Genomic DNA, 23,434 nt, shown 5'->3' with positions numbered 1-23,434 from the left:
ATCAGAAAAACGAGGAAAAAAGCGACTGAAGACAGAATCTCCACTCATGCACACAACAGCAAAGAACTCTTCAACATCATCAAGGAGTTAGCCCAACCCACCAGCGATTCCACTGACATCCCTCCCTCACAAGACCTCTGCGACAAAATCAGCACCTTTTTCCACCACAAAATCAAGAGCATCTACGACAACTTTGATGAAGACAACTAACACACTAAACCCTCACCAGCCACCCCCGACACCCTGAAGCCAGCGATCGACAAGTGGACAGCCCTTACCACCGAAGACACACTGAAGATGAGGAAGTCAATCCACTCCGGGGCCCCCATGGGCCCCCGTCCCCACCACATTTTCAACAGAATCGCCGACACCATTGCAACCATGCTCTTACACCATCAACCGCTCCCTGTCAACCGCCTCATTCCCTGATGACTGAAAACACAATGAGATCAACCCCCTCCTGAAGAAACCCTCGGCGGACCCCACCGACCTCAAAAACTACAGACCCATCTCCCTGTTCCCGTTCCCAGCAAAAGTCATCGAGAAAGCCATCAACAGCCAACTTGCCACATTCATCAAAGCGATACCAAAGGGGATGATGGACAGAGCGTTTGAGCAAATCAAACACTCACCCCCAGTCAAATGATCTGGGTTTAATCCATCATCATTCTTTAGCTAACTCCACCACCCCAGTTCAGACATGGCCATATGCAAATCAGTCTGACCCTGTGCCTCATGGGAACAGTCCAGCCCGAACTGCCAAGCCATGTCTTCCATGGACCGGAAACAAGCATCCTGGGACTGGATTCTGGCTACTCAGCCGTCATCTGCCAGGCTAGCTTGAATCCAGTGGCAAAGTGAGCAATGGCTGATGACCGCCGATTAGCCAGAAACCAGTCCCAGGATACTTGTTTCCGGTCCAGGGAAGACATGGCTTGGCAGTTCGGGCTGGACTATTCCCATGAGGCACAGGGTCAGACTGATTTGCATATGGGCATGTCTGAACTGGGGTGGTGGAGCGAGCTAAAGAATGATGATGGATTAAACCCAGATCAGTTGACTGGGGATGAGTGTTTGATTTGCTCAAGCACTCCATCCATCATCCCCTTTGGTATCGCTACATTCAACGATGAGCATAAACAACATCCTCGACTCCTCCCAATCTGGCTTCAGAAAAAAACACAATACGGAAACTGTGCTTCTCGCCGCAACAGAAAACATCTGTACCTTACTGGACAAATGAGAAACAGCAGCCCTCATCCTCCTCGATCTCTCAGCGGAGTTTGACACAGTCTCTCACCGCACCCTAATATGCAGACTCCACGACGCAGGGATCCAAGACAAGGCCCTCGACTGGATCCGCTCCTTCCTCTCTGGCATAATGCAGCGGGCCAGACTCCCCCCTTTCCTCTCGGACCCTACACCTACCACCTGCGCTCTTTAAAGTCTACATGGCTCAGTTCGCCCCCATCGTCAGAACCTACGGACTTAACATTGTGTCATACGAAACCGCCACCAAACTCATCCTCTCCCTATCCAACAAACCCAACACCGCCAAACACAACTTTCAAGAAGGCATGGAAGCTGTTGCCAAATGGATGAAAAACAGCTGCCTACAACTAAACACCAACAAAACGGAAGTACTCATCATGGGCCCAAACCCAGACACCTGGAACGCAACCTGGGAATCATCCTGGACGCAGAGCTCAAAATGGACCGCCAGATCAACTCTGTCTCATCCTCATGCTTCTACACCCTCAGCCTCCTACGTATGACCTTTAAATGGATCCCCCTCGAACACAGAAAGACAGTCAGTCACGCCCTGGTCACCAGCAGGCTCGACTATGGCAACGCACTCCATGCTGGAATAAACAAAAACCTCACCGCAAGCTAAAGAACATCCAAAACCCCGCCACAAGACTGTTCCTCAACCTGTCAAGACACTGCCACATCTCCCAGCACCTGTGCACACTCCACTGGCTCCCCATCGAAGCTAGACTCACCTTCAAGATGCTAACCCACGCTCACAAGGCCCTCCACGACACCGGACCAGCATACCTGAACAGCCGACTCAACTTCCACGCACCCCAAAGTACACTAAGATCAGCCCAGTTCTCCTAGGCTGTGGTCCCCCTCACCAAAATGACCAGATCGGGAGGCCGCTCCTTCTCCTTCTGGGCAGCAAGTGCCTGGAACGACCTTCCACTCCACCTCAGAAAGACAACATCGCTCCCCATCTTTGCAAGAAACCTCAAAACCTGGCTCTTCGACAGACCTCATCCTTGATTGACTGGAACATGTGAACCCCCCACCCCCCCATCAACCCCCAGGGCCTTGAGACACTTAATGGGGAGTAACCGCGCTTAAACACCTGATTTGATTTGATGCATCTTTCCCTTCCTGCCTGCTCCCAGAGTAACTTTTCCCAACCATAAACTTAAACTGTAAACAATATAAGAACTATTTCCAAGGAATAATGCCAGCACCTGCTTCAAGCGACAACCAAATTTACATTGTTTCCCCCACACCCAGTCCACCTGTTTCCAACAAAAACAACCTTGACTACAAGGAAAATTCAAGAAGAAAAAAAACCCTGTACTCCCGTAACCCCACCGAAATAGTGGCTGGTTACCTAAAATTGCCGGTATTATATCCCCCAGCTCAAATGCAGCCCAAAAAGCCCGATTGGGCTCTGGGCTACACCATGGCCCAAAACCCGAAGTAGGGGGTATCATGCCTCCCCCCCCAAAAAAATCCCTATTATAGTAAAATGCCAAGTTTCCGCATCACCACACTGAGTGATGGAGATTATCACGAAAATTAAGTAAACCGAAAAGGTGGTCTGTTTAATTCTGTTCCTAACGCTGACATTGACCGGCTGGCTCGCAGCTGCCAATAGAAGGCGAGGTAAGTTTTACTGTTGCACGTTGCTGATTGGACTTTCTAAATTCTAACCACGCCCACCTCTTCTCCAGTAACTTCTGCGTGCGTATACTCAGGTGCCTTTTAGCGCTGCGCGGTACTCCTAGTCACCCTTGGGATTGGTAGTTGTGCTCGCTTTTTAACTTCCCCCGTTTTTTGCTCCGCAAAACTCAGTGTTGGAGTCACCGATTGGGCCGTGAATAGCGGTGACCTCGATGCATTACCAGCTCGAGTGAGGCTTTCCAAGGCCCCGCAGTTAGTGGAGCCGCGGCTGCATGAGAGGCCTAAACGCCTGTTTCGCAGACTGACACCGAGGCAGCGTAGAATGGCACCGAAGAGGAAGCGTGCTGCAAGAGCTGAGTGTAATAGGACCAGTGTAAGGTAAGACAAGCCATTCTTTAAAGGGGTTTATGTGTACCGCTGCTTTATGCCGCTCTTGTTGACTGTAGTACTTCCAGCGCATTGTAAACCGAGAAAATTCCCCCCCTGAGTGGAAAGAAAACCTCGAGTCAAACCCACCTGAGAAACCTTTTCAGAAATGAAGGCCAGTTATTAAAAGGCATAAAACAGCCATGTGTTGACATTTTTCTGTTAAAACTCGGGAACACAAGCCATGTAATTGTAGGTATGCTAGTGTTTAAGCGATCACAATCAGTATATACAATCAGGAATGGGTGATACTATTACTGCCTGCATCTATGACAAAGGTGTTTTAAACAGTGTTTTGGTGTGTTGCAACCTCTCACACTTTCACTCAATTATTCGTTGGCCTAAATTTCATTACCGGCGCCATGCTCATGTGAGTACATTCCTCATTAACTTCGGTAAAAAATAAATGTGCTTCTAAGGCAGTGTTCTGGGCTGTAACTGCTAGCTCCTAAGTAACAAAAGGGTAGTAGCACTCGGGCATTTCTACACAGTTTTGCTTTCAGTGTATGCGCACAATAGTACAAGGCTCAACTGCTTGTTTCTACGTGCTACTGTGTCACAAGGCAATCCGTGTCACACATGAGAACACAGAAATGTCACATAAACAATCTGAAACTTCAGCAGCTAAGCACACGCGCTCTGAGTGCATAGGCTAACACCCTCATCACTTCTGCACATACACAGCTCAGCCGCATACATCCCTGAGTGCATAGCTAACACCCTTAGCACTGCTGCACACACACTCCTGTGTGCTTAGGCTCACGCACACCTTGCCCGCATCCAACTCAGTCCAGGAAAACTCTGTGCTTTGCAGGAGTGATTTCCAGGTTAGATTTCTAAAAATTGCAGAGCCAGTGAAAGAATGTATAAGGGGAGACAGTCGCCCACTGCACAAACTTAACTTAACCTCTTCCTCTCCGACAGGAACATGGCGGCCGTAGCAGCTCATCTCCAGAGCCTGAAGGAGGAGGCCACCTGCTCCATCTGTCTGGAATATTTTACAGACCCCGTGTTCGTGCAGTGTGGACACACATTCTGTCAGTCCTGTATAATTCGGTGTTGGGAGGGGCTGCAGGCAAACTTCACCTGTCCTCAGTGCAGAGAAATCTCTCAGAACAAATCCCTCCGGCCCAACAGGCACCTGGCGAACGTGGTGGAAATCACCAAACAGCTTCAGGTATCGACTGAGACCCCCCTGGAGGTGAATCTGTGTCGAGAGCACGAAGAGAAACTGAAACTGTTCTGTGAAGATGACCAGGAGCCCATCTGTGTGGTCTGCGGCGTGTCACGTGATCACAAGCCCCACACACTGCTCCCCATACGAGAAGCTGCCCAGGAGTACAAGGTATGTGTGCTGTAGACTAGAGCGGGGTCAGAGGTGGGCTAGAATACCGTACTCGCTGTTCAAGAGGCTGCCGATGAACATATGGCATTCCTAATGGGTGGGCCTTATGCCACTGGTTTTTTAACCACGGGCACTCCAAGAAAAATCTCAACACCTCCCCAGTCATTCCTGATAAAAGGTCACATTGGGCCCTCCAGGGTTACAGGTCTGCTAACATGTTACAATCACGTATGTGTGCGCTTTCAAAGGGTGGAGAACTATACCTGCAGTGGCTGAACTGTTAAAGATGTCAAATGGCCTCGTGTCACGTCCCTCCCATTCAGCAATCCCTGTTTTTTTTTTTAGCCAGGAGCATTTTGGCACTTGTGGATTTATCTTTAACTTTGTTAGGATGGGATGGATTAAACCCAAATCAGTTGACTGGTGGCGAGTGTTTGATTTGCTCAAGCACTCCGTCCATCATCCCCTTTTGTATCTATTTATTTTAAAACACCATTCTATCTTGCGATCTCACTTGAATTGTTTGTCAGGTTTGATATATTTTTCTCTACATATTGTTAGTGACATGAATTTAAAAACACTACTGCGAACTACGTATTTGTTTGAGGATGTGCCCTCAAACCAGCTAAATGTTTTAACTTGCATGCAGTATTTAACATGGTATAGAATAATTTTGTAAACATACGTTTATTTTTTTGGGACCCACAAGGACACTTGTTATATGCGGGAGCATTATTAAAATGATTCGAAGACCATTGTCCTATACCAAAAAAAGACAAATGTCAAAAGTACAATGTGGTTCAAAAGGTCATTATTACCCAGAGCTAAAACAATAATCTTTTGTGCAATGTTTGTGGAAATATAGCTATTGGGATTTTTGATAGTGGCTTAACTGTAGGCAGGGCTACTAAAATTATGTGGCGGGGAGGGCTAAATTATGCAACAGGGTTGTCTAAATTAAGCATCAAGAAAAGGCAAATAGTGCGGAATATTTTCTAATAGTATTACTTAATTACTGTGTCATTTTTAAGTCGAGCCTATACAGTGCTTACGCTGTCAAGTAATCTGTTGTCTGTGCTTTGTGGGGTTTGACTCCTCCCATGCTTTGGATTGGATTTTTTCCTGTGCCATGTAAAATTGGTAGCATCTACATGGCTAATGGTTGGTGCAAGTCACACTTTTTTTTTAGGTCTTGCCTTCGCAGCTTTTCAGCCAAACACGGTCACGCGTTCCATTGCCTTCAATGGCAACGCGTGCACGTCAGGAGATTCACTCGCGGGAGCGCCCTCCACCATCTGGCAGCAATTAACGCTACCGCAAGTGAATCGTGCCGCCCCCTTCCCCCCTCTACTCCGCCGTGTGGAGGGTGACTGAAGTCAAGAAGGATGAAACCTACTGGCTCCCTGGGTCTGCTCAACATTTTTCTGTGCCTTAAATGATCCTGACGCTGAAATACAAAAAGGGCAGAGATTTGAAGTGGTAAGTCGTTCTACGCCAATGCTTCTTTTTTTCAGCCCATATCCAGTGTGTGTTTCTGCCGAAGTATATGTTGTTTTTTGCCTGTAGATTTAGTTTGGGTTTGTACATTAAATCCAACTTGTGTGTGCGGTTTTGCTATTGCAACATTGTGTTTTTGAGGCGTTTTGTGGTGTCTTCATGGCACATATTTTTTGTTATTTACTCTGTCTACTACAGACACCCGCGTATGTGACTGATTTTAAAGTGGACCCATTCAGTGGTATTCATTAAGTTGGCTAACATCAAACAGCCTTCAGCCTGCAATAAACATTTGTTATGTCTGTTTTATTTTATGTTACAATACCTGGAATCTTGCTGCACCTAACATCTGATACGCAAAAAAAATACCTGTGGAAGGTTACTGTACTTGACCAGTCTCTACTACACAGAGGACCTGAGCTACACATGGGATGTGCATAAGAACAGACACATTTTGCACTCATTCGTCCATCAGTTTATTAGCATCAAAAAAGTTACAAAATAGAATGACGTTAAAAAAATCAATAGTAATTTGCTTTTCTGCGTTCTTTTCTCTGAGATGGTTGTCTGAGATGGTTGTTCATGTGTATTGCTGTACTGCACCTATTTGTGTTACACACTCACTTCGAATATGATCATTGATGGTGTAGAGCAATGAAGGCAAGACCATGATTTTGTGTATTTTATGACATTCAATTGGTCCACTGGTCAGGGAGACAGTGGTGCAAGCTAAAAGAAAGGTGTGTTTGGGCCAGTGTCTGTCTCGCGTGCCAGCACCATCTGGCATCAAACTAACGTCACTTGGTACATACAGGAAACCAGTATAAAGTTCCATCTTTAACAGCCATAAAGGAAAATTAAACTCATTCCAACTGAAGGGAAGCGTGCTTTTAAAAGCTGCTATCTTACAGTAGTACTTTGTGGATGAATGAGTTGCAAAAACGAATTAAGTGCGAGTAACTTTTATAGTGTCCTGGTGATTTTTAGACCGATGCAAAAGAAAAAATGTTTCATGGGTCAAACCCTGTTTCATAGTCTGAGTTTTATGGTCCATGCCTCCAGGGCTCCGATACATGGCCTGTAAGGGGTCTCCAACAATTTCTGTAGTAAGAGCTACCTATGCTCAGTAAAAATCTTCCCCAGTTAATAATATCACTAATGGTGTAATTGAGACCACAAAAGGCAAGATTACATTGGCAGGGACATAATTCAAGACTATCAACCGTCATCTCCTCAATGAACCAGCCGTGGCTACCAGCAGTAATGCAAAAAGGCTTTGTCACTATGTCATGTCTCTACGTGGTTATAGTTATAGCTTAATTCCCAGGCACAAATGTAATCAGTCTACCCAATGCCACACGATTTATCACTTGCATATTAGATTTACATATAACATAACATGTGGATTTGTAAAGCACGTGCATGCTGAAGGGTTTATTGGCACCGAAATATTATGTTTATCCTTGCCCAACTCAATGGTTGGAATGTGTCTATTGGAAATGCAACTGAAAATTCAGTTGCAGTTTTTCTCCAAACATCAGTTTGAGTCCTGAAAACACACACATTTTCATCTCAAATGCACGCTTTTTAATATTAGTAGATATTTATTATTTTAACCAAGAAAAAGCTTCTAATTTAATAATTTGGGTTGCATCCTGGAGAGCTATTTACAGGTGGCTGGCGAGCCCGGTCTATAATCATATCTATGTAACAATTGATGTACCAGTTTCAGGCAACTCTAATATATCTGGCCAATGGACATCAGAGGAGGGTCTGCTAACACTTGGTACATTGATTTGATCCCAGGTATGATTGTGTTGCATTGGTATTTATATAACAATGTCCATACTCTTTGCCAGACATAAACCACTTCCTGGGTGGTCTGATTACATAGTACATGTTGCAAGAGTGTGAAGTGCTCTGATTAGCATCAGTAGCTTGTGAGACATTCTGAGTGCAACAATGAGTTTTGGTTGTGATACTTGTATAGGACAAACTTAGCTAGAGAGCAGTTGAGCACCATACCTAAAGTTGTGGGTAGGGAACGACTGAATATTGTTCACTTTGGTGTTGAAACATGGATACATGTCTCATGTTGTCCTTGAGGTGGTCCTTGAAGACCTTTATTTTGAGCTCCTAAGACAATGGTCAAATAGGCTATGTCTTCTGACAAATGCATGCTTATTTAGAAACTGAAGTATGCTTTTGTTTCTCTGCCTTCAAAGTGAGAGGATTTTGTAACCATCATTTGCAATGCAAAGGGACGCGTGTTTGAGCTATTGCAAATAATAATGCAGGACTTCTGTGACACTAAGATCTCTCCATTTCTACTCTCAGAAAATTTTATTAAAGAAAGGTTTGGGGAGACAGAAACCACAATAAAATGTGCCCGAGAGAAGAGGCCAGAAGGAACTGATTTGGGAGCTAAACAACTGCATCCTCGGGGATGAAAGGCACAGGGAAGGCGGTACAAGTGTATTGGTGTGGCAGTAAAGGAAGCTGTTAGTTTTATAAGGGCACTGGACGGGGTGCATGGCTGAGGAGAGAAAGGGGTGCCTATCTATTTATGCCTATTTGTGCCTCTAGTTAGCCATGTGTTTATCGAGCTTTCTCCCTCCTACGCTCCACCTCTCACACCCTTTGCTGGCTACACTCATTTCTGAACCTCCCTCTCTTCCTAGCTTTGTTTGTGACTACCTCAATTACACTACTTAATGCAACATAAAGGCCAACAGTGCCACATAATTATATGCTACTAATTACACTGCACCCAATGTAACATACACTCCAAATACCACTCAGTGCCACATAATTACACACCACATAATTACACTCTACTGAATGTAATATACACTCCCCACAATACCACTTACTGCCACATAATTGCACGTCACATAATTGCACTCTATTCAATGCAACATAAATACACTACATAATACCACTGTGGCACATAATTAAATGGATCTTTATATGTCCATCAGTTGCACTCTTGTTCCATTTTTTTCCTTTTATGTTTGAAAAAACCATTAACGTTGTGCGACTCCCTCTGTGAGTGTTTTGTCTCGGAACACTGTCAAATAATTCAACATAGATGAGGGCAGGAGTACTACTCTCGGTTTAGAGGTGTGCACACTTTTACTTGGACCACGGACTGTCCTTTTCTTCTTCAATTAATCATCACTCCATGAAAAATTCAAAAGAAACTTTTTTCTGAAGTATCTTCCAACGAAATATTTTTTATTTTAATGATCTTTTCTCATTAAAGCTCCTTTTCAAATATTTGCAGATTTCATTATTAAACGCATTTCACATCAACCCAATGCATTTCGGGTACAAATGGACCCTTCGTCGGGGGTCACTATGGAAAGAACAAAAAAACAATTTTGAGCCCAAAGCTATGTTCACAAATGTATAGAAATCAATTACATTGTCCAAATCACTACATGCAATTATTGCAAAAGATTACATACAACAGACGTGATTACCCGTCATTAATTCAAAAAAACCTCGGTTGTCAATATCTACATATTACATATGTTCAATGCATGATGTAACAATGGCACTCCAAAGTTACTATCCCAGCCTGACTCAAAAAATCTTACTAACAAAAAACTTATCAAAAATCTAAAAAACAATCTGGCATATGTTTACAAGTTTATCGAACATTTTTAAGACCGAACGGCTCGCGTTCCGTGTCCGTTACTTACGGAAATGCACACTCGCGTACTGCTTTCTCTTTTCCACCAATGTCTGTCTAGCTACGTTAACGTACAACAGTCTAGCTTTTTATTTACGCGCTCATTGGTTGGTTCTGCAGTCACGTGAATGCCGAAGTTTCAAAACACAAGAAACTATTGCGAACGGATTATTAACATTAACATCTCATGTAAACAAACAAATATTGATCCAATATTAACGATAGCTTAGTTGTCTTTAAAGAAAACTATAGAAAATCAACATGATAAAACAAGTAACTCAAATCACAGTGATAGTGTGTCAGCCATGTTGGAATGGGAAGTAACCAGGGTACACAGCGCATATTCTTAATGTCTATGACAACGTAATTCGAATGTATCCTCGGGTCAACACTGTTAACCGAGGCTAATACAGCATCAACAAATGACTTTCTGATGGTTTATAAAAAAACATGCTAATTCCAGTCTGTCATTGAGCCCATATGGCTGAAGGCTCCCCATCTTTTTTTTTTTTTATCCAGAAATATTCTGATCTGAGTCTCATTTTGTGAGTGTCCATATCTGCGCGTGTTTCCACCACTTCTAATATGGTGAAGCGTAGCTGAGAAATATTATGTCCAGTTTCTGCCCAGTGCGCTGCCACTGTGGATTTCAAATTTTTTTGCCGAATATTACTCTTGTGTTCTGTTATTCTTACCTTGATCTTTCGTTCTGTTTGCCCAACGTATAATTTGCCACAAGGGCATTTAATACCATAAATCACATCTTTAGTGTCACAAGTGCTCGAATGTTTTAATGAGATTGTTTGCCCAGTTCTAGGATGTGTGAAGGATGGCCATGTTATTACATTATTGCAATGCATACAGTTCTCACATTTACGCATTCCTTTGTGAGTTGTCTTGCTTTGATTCTTTCCTTTTTTCTTTAACAATTCTTTTAGATTCTTAGATCTATTGTAGGCAAATGTTATTCGTTCTGCGAACAAAGGTTGAAGATCAGGTTCTTGAGTAATGATAGGCCAATGTTTTCTCATGATGGTGGTGATTTGGGATGACTGTACTGAATGTTTTAGGACACACACTGAGTTTTTGATTTGATTTGTCTTTTTTTGTTAGTAGAGACTCTCTCGTCATGGCCATGACTTTGGTTTTTGACTCTTGTAATAGTTTATTTGGATATCCTCGTTGTTCAAATTTTTTGATCTGTCAGTTGATAATGTCTGAAACATCATTGGAGTCCGATGTGATTCTTTTGTAGCGGATAAATTGGGATATTGGTAGATGTCGCTTCAGAGCATGATGATGAAAGCTCAAATAGTGTAATCCGCTATTGCGGTCCGTTTCTTTTATATGTACATTCGTGCATATTTGACCTTGTTTTATTGATACTTTTACATCCAAAAAGGATAACTGATGTTGATCAATCTCATGTGTGAACCTAATTTGTTCATGTTTCAAGTTCAATCTCTCAATGTTCAGTTCCAGTTCTTCCTTCTTACCTCTCCACATGATGAAAATATCATCTATGTAGCGCTTATAGACCAACAATCCTGTCTTCCAGTCTGGGTTGTCAAGTATGTGGTCGCTCTCAAATTTGGACATAAAAATGTTCGCGTATGATGGTGCTCCAGCAAAGCCCATGCTGGTCCCACTACATTGTGCATAATACTCTTGTTCCCATTCCAGATAGCTGTGAAAAAGCGCAAAATGTAAAATTTCCATCAAAAAAACCTTTTCTGGTCCCTCAATTTCGTTCTGTAGTAAACACCACTCCATTGCTTCAAGTCCTTCATTATGAGGGATCGAGGTGTACATGCGTTCTTAAACATTTTACAAAATGTGGAGATTCCAGAAAATGAACAAATATGGCTTAGTTCAATTGATGTAACTGCATTGTATACCTCGATCCCTCATAATGAAGGACTTAGTACCCCTATATCAGTACGCGCTCCATGCCTCCCACCCTCCCCCGGGGCACAAGGAGGCATCCACTCCAGCGTACCTCTGTTGTTGGGAATCCCGTGTGCTGAGTGGTTTCCCAGAGAACGGCGTCTTTTAAAAGGACATTTTGCTGAAATTACTTTAAAATAGTGGCCTTATGGCTCAACCCAATGCGCCCTCACACACAGCTGTGGCTTCCGTGCAGGTAGGCACAAGACGATCCTCAGCCGTGAAGTTTTTAAGATTAGGTCACTGAACTTTGCGGGATGTTCAGCCAGTGAGTGCAGCTCTAACCACAGCTAAACACTTGCAAGGCCTGCGCTCTTCACACTGCTTGTCCCAAAGGCCAGAGGCAAAGGCTCCAGTCAGACAGACATGGTTTCCGGTTAGAGCTCCCTTTGAGAGTTGCTCTGCACTTTCGACTGCTGATCCTTTCTCTGATTTACACCCCCCCCTCCTGTCCCTGGCAGATACTTCCAGGTATTTCACCTACGAGGAGGACCCGCTCCTTTAACTCTCCGGACAGCTGCTTCCGTCTATTGAAGCAGTTCAACGTGTCTCCTTGATCCGCATGTGAGAGACTGATGTGCAGCTCTCCATCAGGGTAAAAAAAAAAATGCACGCAATTACACTAGTGAAACACACCTGACAACAAGTGAGGCCACTTCTCCTCAGGCCCCCTGCCCCGCTCTGTATGCCTACATCAATTGGAGGCTCAGCGAGAAAAAAGGGGTGACACCTCTACCTGTTGCTGCTATACGGGAGGTAATGAGCACCCATCTCCCTCCTGAAAGGCCACTCAGACACCCACTGGGCCGCTGGCGGGATAGTCGATAGTCGAACAACAGAGACACCGCCCAAATCGGCCCCCAGGCTGCTCAAAAGCAGCCCTCGGGTGGAACTCGGACCCCGGCCCCTCGGGCGTTGCCCAAATGCCCCCGTTACCAATACGACGCTGCCATGCGGCTGCTGGAAGACGGCCCTGTGGGGTCACTGCTGCTGGCCCTGAGTGCAGTTGACCCTAATGAAGGGGTGAACAGACGGAGAGATGCTCTATGGCTTCAGCCCTCAAGTGTCCCCCGAGCCCCGGGAGCTCTTTGAACTGGACTCCAGAATAGGGCGGCTGACTCTGGATCAACGGGTAAACTTTGAAACCAGGGAGACCTATGAGTTCGAAGTTCTGCGCAGGACTTGGGTTCCCACCCCGTCTGCCACCTGTAAAATCATCGTGCGCGTTACTGATGTCTATGATAACACGCCCAGCATCACTGTTACATTCATCACCGCCAGGGTGGTGCACATCACTGAGGCCACTAGTAGGGAGACCTTTGAGGGCACGTCTGCATAATTTATAAAAAAAAAAAAAAAAAAGCCCACTACTCTTCGTGGGAAACCATCGCCTCGGATTCATTCGGCTCCAGCACCAGATTGACTCAGGTGCCTTGCGGGCTCGACTAACCGAGACCTGACCCCCCAGCCTAAGATCACTGCTTCATCCTTGATCGCCTGGGCCCACCACCGCTGGACGACTGTCAGCGCTCCCTGACTTAAGCACTCCAATTCAACGGCAACCCTGTCCTGAAGAGGATCCCGAATCATAGAGGATCGAAACGCCGTCGACAAACACAGCGCGATTTCACGGCGCATTATCATTAGGCTCATAACTGTGCCGAACTTGAACATTTTAATTCTGTACACTCAATGTAAAGCCTATGTGTGATTGCTTTTTATCACTTTGCACCGACCACGCTGTTCACCACGTTCACTTGCGTCGTCACCTTCACTTTGTTATCACTTTGTCACCAAGTGCCCATTGGGTTGCTCCATGAATGTCTTTCATGTACAGTGCTGCTATCTAACTGTGCTTCCCATTTCCATGAAAACTGGTGATTAATAACCTTTTCACAAATGTACTGAGACTCCTTGTATTCCTTCCTTGTAATACGTATTGTGTGCAATTTTCTAACTGTCTTTGCTACTGTTACCTAGTGGGACATTGTTTGCTATATATGCATAATTTATAGGTCATGTTATTCGCACTTTAGCGCATTTTTGGTTTTTGCGGCGTTTTGCATTCTGTTGTCAAATGCGTTTCTTTGAGGTGTTTCATAGTGCCCAGCCTTAAGGGATTTTTGCTCCCCCTGGGCCAGGTCAGTTTTTTCACCTTCTGGTGTTTGTTTTTTACTCGTCGTAGATCTTTTTATTGGGTTCATGAGGCCGTGTTATGGCAGGGTTTTTGGCTCTATTTAGCAGTGATATAGATCATTAGTCTTGCTGACATCTAGGATAGGTATTCTTAGCCTGTGTTGGCCCTTTTAAGCCCTTTCTTCCAGACCTAGAAGAGGATAGCTGCTTAATATGATGATAGATCCTTTATTCTTGACTCTAATCTGTCTATTGCCTATTGGCTTTGACATATTTGACACATTGGTATGGTTTATGTAGGTATTCTGGCAGAGCTAAGGGGCATTTCATCCCTTTCAGGCCTACAGGCCTAGAGCTAGAGGGACTCCATCTTGATGAAGCTGAGAGGTTTTTAGGGTAAAGGCAAAGTTTAGGCTGTTTTTCACTTGGAGAGAACCGGTCTGGGCCAGCCCTTATCGGTAGGCTGTATTATTCTCTGTGTGGAAGACACAACAAAAGGCCGGCCGGCTGGGTGTGTGTCCTTGATGCGAGGTGATGCAGAGACCTGGTGGGCGGCAGGCTGATGGCTGGAACTTTCCATGAGGAAACCGCATTCTATATCAGTGAAGTGCAGAGGCGGAGCCAGTGAGTCGTGTGGAGGTGGCGGAACCAAGCAGTCGAGTGGAGTTGGCAGAGCAGAGAGGGTTCAAGCTAGAGAGAGAGCTGACCTGAATTGAAGGAGCAGAGAGTGTTGGTAGAGTTGGAGGAGTGAAATTGCAAGAGGAGAAGAGACAGGACATGCTTGGAACAGAGATAAGACAAACAGACAGTCAGTGAGCTAGAACTGAAGGAAGCAGTCAGAAGCAGTTACTTATCAGGAGGAGGTGTGAATAGCTGGAGTCTGAAGTAATGCCTTTTAGAAGAGACGGAGGAGAGATCATGGACTAACCTGTGGGAGCAGAGGGAGTTAATTGGACATTGGCGCAGAGACAGAGTGAACAAGCTAGTGGAATGAAAAGCATTCGAGCGGCAGGAACCATTAGAGTGAATCTGGAAGGTGGAGACAGTTCGTGGGGAAGAGGAGTCCAGTGCAAAGTGATCAGCGCAGAGGTGTACCCAAGAGTGCAGGAGAGAGAGAGAGTCTGAGATGAGCCAAGGCACAGACGAGAGAGGAACCCAGATGACAGCTAGAACAAGACTTCACACTAATCAGGTGATATCTACTCCATCACATTAGTTTACTTTACACTTGCATCTTAATCTTGTCCTTATTCCCTAAGCTATTGTATTGCTAATCTTTTCTCTTTCAGTGGTGTGTTATATCTATAGTCTTTGTCAGTTACAGATCTGTGTAAGTGTTTATATTGTTCTAATAAAATAACCCCCAGTTTGTAGTAAACTGGCATGTGTCTTACATTTACCTGGATTGAACAAGAATGTATCTCCTAGGTGGTTACTATTTTATATGAATGGATGAGTAATCCCAATCAGGTAAGTGGTGATCATATAAATAGGGAGTGAGTGGACCTATGATGCCAAGAATAAGAGGTACATTATATTAATTGGCTAACTCCTAATATTGTAGTAGCAAGCCCTTAGTGAATAGAGTGAAGTGACATATATATATATATCTGAAGGTGTTCATAGGAATGTGGTCGTCGTTGATATACGGCGTTAGTGAGAGCGCAGGGGTGGATGACCAGCGTGGATACCCACAGGATTGTGGCTTGCGTAAGTGAGAGCGTCAGGGGGGAGACTGGCGTGGAGGTTTGCCGGATTGCGAACCGTTTGGAAATAAGGGAGAGCACTGGGGCTGTAGACCCACGTGTGTAGACGCACCGGATTGTGTGTCATATCTGCCCCAGGGTAGATTAGTCTGGGTCTGAGTGGCCGCGAGACTATAAGTTATCCTTAGTAATCAGTGAGTATTCTTAGTATCCCTATAGATTTAGTGGTGTTTTTAATAATATATGAGCTTGTATATTGCGAGTTCCCCATCCTCAGGTAGGTACCCAGGTGCCTGGATAGTTGGTCCTGAGGAGGGATGTGATTACGTTCTGGCTGGGTTGGAGGGGCCCCTAGGGGCTGATCCCATCTAATCAGAAAATCCAGCCATAACAGGCCGCCAGCCTGTAAGCGTAGAAAGACATGTTTGCCTGGGTGTCCTGTGCCTAGAAACAGCTCCTTTTTTTTCATGCCACATACATCAAGCTGGTTCAATCAATCAATCATGGATTTGTAGAGTGCACTACTCACCAGTATGTATGAGTTTCAAGGTGCTAGGGGGGGTGGGGGTGTAGTTCGGGCAGTTCCGAGGTCATCCGATGAGCCAGATCTTGAGGTCCTTTCTAAAGACTTGCAGTGTAAGGCTTCTCTGATGCTGCAATGGAGTTCTTTCCAGGTCTTGGCTGTCATGTAGAATAAGGATCTGCTCCTCATTCTGTGAATAGAGGGGACTTCGGCCAGGGCTAGGTCGGCAGACAGAAAGTTTCTCTTGGGGGCGTGAAAGGAGATACTTTCATTGAGGTATTGGGGTCTGGTGTTATGGAGGGCTTTGTAGCCATGTGTGAGTAGTTTGAAGGTTACACTTTTTTTTTTTTGTGACTAGGAGCCTGTGGAGGTTGAGGAGGTGCTGGGTGATGTGGTCATGTCGTGGGATGCGAGGAGCTGTCATTAGGCTCTGCCCAGATATTCAAACATTTTCTTTTTCTAATTTCTCATGAACTGCTGAACGGATTGACACCATTTAACAACCAGCATTTGCAATGCAATAGGTCTCGCATTAGGAAAGTTTGAGCTATTGGTATTGTAAATGACAAATTTGTTATTTATGTGTTGGTTTTGAAAATAGCGAAATTAATAGCTTTGTCATTTACAACGCCAATAGTTATAACTTTCGCAAATGTGACACCTATAGCATTTGTAATGCAATATGTGTTGTATTTACGTGACTTAGATGTATTGATATTACAAATAACAATGGCTTTTTTAATAATGAATACTTAAATAAAAGTTATTGTAATGTATAATGGCAATAGCTTACACTTTTGTGAAGATTATGTTCAGTGTATTTTATTGTGACAAATCCAAGAACAGAAGTGAAATATTAACATTTTTCTAACATTTGTAATCCAGCTCGAAACATTGAGAGAACATATTTGAACTAGTTGTTGTTGAATGGTTGCACAGATTGATGCTGTTGTGGCACTGTGAGATGTTGGGGTGAAGGAGGGTTGTCTTTTAGGGTGAGATTGGTGCGGATGAAAGCGGTTGGGTACAAGGAAAAGTCACAAAGAATTAAATGGCTTTAACTCTGACTGCTGGAGCAGCCAGTGCAGCCTAGGTCTCACAACAAAACGGAAACACGAAAATCAATTTCTATAACTTTTTTGTTGGTCTGCAGCAGGGGGTGCACAGATTTAATGTTATAAACTGATAACCATACATTCCAGGGGCTTTGCAGCATTTTCAATATATATTAGCCGTTCACTTTGCTTTAAAGAGTGTACATTCTGATATTTATTTGCATCTATGCACTACATTGCTTGGTTTTACGTGTGATCAGTGTCACTCCAAGGTAGTATTCGTAAGTGTACTGAAATGGAAATGTCACACATAAGCAATCTGAAAACGCTGGCCGCCATGGAGATTTAAACCAAATCATTGAAGCGTACCAAAACAGGTCCTTCATTGAAAACTCGCAAAGAATCTCAATCTAGAAAGTATGCCAGAACAAGGCACGAAGGCCGAAAAAAGCAAGAGAATGGTGAGATTAAGATTGCGAGGGAGCTGGTTCGAACTGGGGGCTGCCTACGGCTGCTTCCCAAAAGCAAACCTCAAGGGTAAGCGGCCGCTTCCGAGGAACAGAGGATGAGCAGCTGCGTGGAAGTGAGCTAAATTAGCTTCTGCGCCTCAGGGGCAGAATGGTGGAAATGAGCTACCCACGAGAGCGCAGCCTGGACATGAGCAGCACAGGAGCAAGGACTGGGGACTAGCGCGGGGCAAACCGCCACTCCCGTACCGGGGGGCTGTGACAGAATAAACCCATGACACAGGCGCCGCATGGCACCTCGCGGCACACTGACCCTGCTTCTGCTCCCCCACCCCTCACGCCGCTCCTCTGATGATGGTGACAGCTCCTGGTTCGCTGGCAGCTTTGGCACTGCGACCAATCAAAGCCCGCATTATAGTGCGAATTGGAGGACAAGGAGGAGTGTCCTGCACAGCAGTCTGCGCCGCCGACCCTCCTCCCGCCTGGCCAGGCTCCGCCATCGGGACTCCATGGGAAGGGGAGAAGCCGCGCCTCCTCCCGGGCTCCTCTAGCAACATTGGCGGCGGCTCGGGGTGCGTGCTTGAGTTGCTGCCAGCCGAGAGCGGAGGAGGGAAGCCCGACTCACCCAGCATGAGCCACGAGCCCTGTGGGAGGCACTAGGACACAGGGCTGCATGAAGGACAACAGGTAACCATTATTTTTGAGGACATTCCCAATTGCTGTCACCCATCCAGGTTCTGCATACTCCTCCCTGCAGCAGTTTTACAACCTTCCCTCCCAGCATGGAGTTACATGGGCCGCCGATGCATGTGCGGTGCTCCCATGAGCGAAGGAAGCCCTGCGTGTGCCAGGTGATGCAGAGATGACGCCAGAGCCCGGTGAGGTAAGGGGGGGTGGGTGTCTGCTTGCGTGCAATTGTTCTTGTGCGCGCAATGTCGAGAGGCTGACTTGCTGTGGAACCGAGACAGGAGATGTGCACAGCGCATGGCTGTACGTGCGCGTACACTCGATGAAATCGCCAACGGCCCTGAGCGTGCCCATCCCCTGTCCCACATTTCCAGCAAGTGGATAACAATAGGTCTTTTCGCTGGACAGCAGCTCGACCTAAAAAGGGATCTTTCTGAACCAAGGGCTACCTTTTTGCCAAATTTAATGTAATTCCATTCAGCAGTTCGGGCTGTAGCCATGTCTAAAGTTTCCTATAGGAAATTGCATGGGAAAAACAAGTTTTGGGACCCCCTCTTTTTTTTCGCGGCCCCCGCTTGACAAATCATCCCGAAACTTTCAAGATAGGAGCGGACTGGAGACCCCCCCCACGAGTTTTGAAAACATCGCGAAGATTCGTCAATCGGCCCCAAAGTTCTTGGAAATAGAATGTTGCGTATTTCTATGGGAAATAGGTCCTAACTATACCTACTGGCGACCGGCTGGTGTGAACGCGTTGGGTGCGCGACTCCAAGCAAAAAAGAAATGTAATATTCTTTAAATATACATCAAGCTTATGTGTTAAGATCTTAGGTGGCTCTAAAAAGAGCCCTTGTGTTTATTTGAGAGATTTTGGTACCTATAAGTAAGTACCAATGCAGAGTCTAAAGTTGATGAGGAAGACTGTTACCCTCATCTGTAAAATGTACACCATCTCTCCTATAGATGTCACACTTGTGCTTCATATCTTCAATTAATCAGGCAGTACCTATACACTCTAGCAAACACCCTGCCACTCCCTATGCACTCCTCTAGTCAGCCATCCAGCATCCTGTACTAATCCAACCACTGCACCGAAACATTTATACATTCACCCAGGCATTTTCCTTGCAGGACTCTAATCATTCAGTCAATTCCTAGTTACTCATACAATGTCTCAGGGCTTAACACAAACACTGATACAAACCCTTGTCCATTACACAAGCAGGCCTCTAACCACCTATACACTTCTCTTTACACCTTCAATTAGTGATTACAAAAGAAAGTGGTTAAATGGTTTTTATATACAATGTCTGTATAGTAATAGAAAGGTATCATTTTTAACTTTATTAAAATACATTTATTTTTTACATATATTGTTTATCATCATTAAAATAAACTTATCATGCCGGAAAAATCAAGAAAGGGAAAAAGACAGAAAAAGGACAATTTTTTGAATAACATTCCATAACCAGTATTGGATGACCAACATTATGTGGGGAAAAACAATGTGTTTCAGTAAGAGGACCAAACAATTTATCAAAACTCTTTCAAAGCCTACAAACAATGTGCACATTGAAAGTTTAAAGAATGCTTCAACAACTAAAAAGTATAATAACGAAAGAAATGTACATAAAAGGAAATCACATTCAAAAGACAATATGTATGATAAAGTCGGTATGCTGAAATTAGGAATTTTATTTTTTTACAATAGTTGTTTCTAATTTTGATAAAAGACTTGAAGAAATACAAAAAAAGCTGAGTTTTATAAAAAGAAGGAAATAGAAATTATAGAGCAGGCTTTTGAATTAAAAAGGAAAGTATTCATTTTAGTTTTAAACAGAATTCGATCACTAGATAAACCAATCCATTTTATGAAGGCCAAAAATAAAAGAGTAATTAACAGAACTAATTTTTGTGATATTTATTTTGGCTGAATGGAAACACAGTTCAAGTTTAGAGCCTTTCTTTAAAGAAGAGTTCTTTTCAGACCAATAATTTATTGTATGCAGTTGATACCAGTGGTCGAGCTTATGAAGTTAAAAATGGTTGTCCAATTGAGAAAGAGAAGACTATTCCCATAAATGTAGAAGAAGTGTTAGCTGATGAAGTTCTAGAGAGACGTCCTAAAGCCCCAGTGTATACTTGGGATTGCAGTAGTATTTGTACTATACGACCGGAATCTATTGATATTTTACGCAATTTCTTAAGGGTGTATACTTAAAGTGTTAAACAAAAGAGTCAGATATTGCAAGGACTAGATCCTTGCAGAGTAAGAAAAAATACTGGTTTGCAAGGTCATTCTCTGGCTTGTCTTTCTAGAAAAGTATGTCAGTGTTTTTCATCATTTCAGAATGTTAGCAGTACATCATTCTCAAATGCAGAAGTTAGTCAGAAGATTGTATTACGCAAAAGGTCCAGCACTAATGTTAAATGAGTTTTGAACAGTGCTCTTTTGCGTGGGTCAGTATCAGATGTGAAGAAGGTTTGTGATGAAATCGAGTTGTTACTTTGCTCCTGAACAAGGGAGTGCAGAAACTGACACATTAATAGAAGAAAATGTTGAAGAGAATGTGCAACATACTACTACAAAAAAATTTGAAGAACAAATTACAAAGTTTTAGGTGATTTCAGGTGAAAGGCCAAATTATTCTTCTATTTGTTGCCGACGAACTCATTATAAAAATCAGACTAGGACTGTTGATCTGTATTTAAAAAGTGAAAGAGAAAATAATAATTGGAATGAATTTGCAACCTATTTGTTGGCAGAGAATTGTTTTGGTTTGTGTTCTGATCAGCGTATTTGTAAATATTGTTATAACAAATTGGACGAGAATAAAATGCGCGCTAGAGCTGTCCATAATAATCTAGACTTGGTAACTATTTCTCCAGAACTGATAAATTTAAATACGTATGAGTCTATTCTGATGCAATATGTGCACCCATTTCAGGCTATTGTTCGTATGGAGCCTAAAACAGGTAATTCGCCTCCTACAGATTTACAGAGAGGGTTAAAAGGAAGAGTTGTATATTTACCTTTAGATTTAAAGAAAAGTATTGAAACTGTTGGTGTAGAGAATGTAAAAAGTGAACCAATAGTTATTCTAGTTAATGGTGTTCCTACTAAGAGTAAGAAAATCTGGCAAGAATTAGTGGATGTTAGGAAAGTGTAAAAGGCAACATTGCATCTGATAAAAACAATGTACTATAAAAATGTGTATGTGGTAAAAGAAGAAATATTTGTAGGAGCTGATACTGAAACGTCATGTGGTCAAATTGAAAAAGTGGATATGTCCAAAAGTGAAGAAATCTATGAACATTATAGTGTACATCCACTTCATTCGAAAGAAGTGATGAGGAATACTATTTAATTATTCCAAATGAAAAAAGCAAAGGGAAGTCCCATGAGTGTATGTGAAAAATGTTTGAAAGCTTGTTGTTTTCCGCAGTTGTTCCCAACGGGAAAAGGTGGACGATATGATCGATCAGTGCAGATTCCTGCATCTGAATATCGGACAATAAGATTGTATGCAGAAGATCCAAGATTTCGACAATGTATCCCATTTAGATTTCATCTTTTGTTTGAGAGTGACTTGTCTGGACTTTCATATGAAGTCAACCACATATTAAAAATAGGAGCACATCTTCAAAATGTTTCAGCAAAGGAATTTATGTATAAAGTACATCGGAGAGATGATCATTTAGAATCTCAGCTGAATAATTTGATGGCACGTCAGCGTGGTACTAATGAGTATTGGTACCATTGTCATGGAGAACTTAAATGTATGCTAAGGAACTCCAATGTGGTCCCTTACCCTAAGCTGTGCTGAATACGCTTGGGATGATTTACTTTAATTTCTTCAAGAGGCAAATTCGAATATAAAAAATATTGAAAACAAGACACCTGGAGAATTGTGCTCTTTGGATCCTGTAAATGTATGCAGATATTTCAATCATAGGTTTGAAGCTATGATGTCTTTTATCTGCAATAACAAGAATCTCCCTCTTGGAGAAGTTGTGGATTTCTTTTGGTGAAAGGAGTATCAAGCTGGAGGTGCTCCTCATACTTATGCTGATATGGACGAAGGATGCCCCAAAATTCGCAACTGATTCGGATGATACTGTTTTTTGTCTTTCAATGAAGAATATGCCACATGTGCAATACCAAAAAGAACTAAAGAAAACAACTTAAGACAACCAGTCTTACAATTCCAAAGTCCTCGATGTGGAAAATACTGTTGACAATAGTACAAGTCTAAGGAAAAGTTTTATACCAAAATTCATTTTTGGATTTCCACGTCCTGTAATATCCAAAGGAAGAGTAAACAGTTTTATGTCCGCTGTGAGACCAACTATCACTAGAAAATCTCCCCAAAATATGTACAATTTGAGAAGAAGTGAAGAATCCAAATACATAAATGATTATAATCCGGTTATTCTCTCAATGTGGAATGCTAATATGGATATTCAGTACGTTGCAGATAATTCCATTACTGTTGCTCGGTATGTTACATCCTACATTACAAAATCAGAAAAGACAGAATTGAAAGAAATGTAGGAAGAAATTTCTCACGAGAAGAGTCTTAGTAAGAAATTATACAGTTTCAGTTTGAAGAGGTTATCCCATCGAGAAATTGTAGCGTATGGAGGCTCAGATTGGTTTATCATCTGCAAGTTTATACTCTAAATCTAGAAGAATCATTTGAGTAAGTCTAGGTCTTGCTGCAACGCAAAATCTAGTACTTAAATCTCTACAAGAAACTAATATTTAGAAGAAAACAATCCGGAAAGTACAAATATTGTCCAAACAAACATGTTGGGCACATATTATCCAAATAGAAGTAATCCTCTTGAGAACATATGTCTCTATGAAGTGCTGCAAAACTTCACTTTTTTACGGAATACTATAGAAAACATTAATGATGGAAAATATGCAGTGATTAGTTCCGTAGGATGTTTGGTGAAGGAAAGGAAATTTGATTAATCACAGAAAACTAAGTTGTGACACTCCTTATAAAGGGGAATT

General features: G+C 43.2%; 1 protein-coding gene across 1 annotated transcript in view; it reads left to right on the top strand.

Annotated features, from left to right (window-relative positions):
• Positions 1-4,276: 4,276 nt before the first annotated feature.
• Positions 4,277-23,434, top strand: part of LOC147717640 (E3 ubiquitin-protein ligase TRIM39-like) — a 548,239-nt gene continuing 529,081 nt past the window's right edge. The window contains exon 1 of the mRNA XM_086924434.1: positions 4,277-4,696. Within this exon, the coding sequence (XP_086780560.1) occupies positions 4,280-4,696 (417 nt within the window). The 5' untranslated portion in view covers positions 4,277-4,279. The remainder of the gene's footprint in view (positions 4,697-23,434) is intronic.

Source organism: Lissotriton vulgaris, chromosome 5 (genome assembly GCF_964263255.1).
Source record: "Lissotriton vulgaris chromosome 5, aLisVul1.2, whole genome shotgun sequence".
Lineage (NCBI taxonomy): Eukaryota > Metazoa > Chordata > Amphibia > Caudata > Salamandridae > Lissotriton > Lissotriton vulgaris.
The sequence above is the reverse complement of the archived record's forward strand: the minus strand, read 5'-3'. Positions and strand labels throughout refer to the sequence as shown.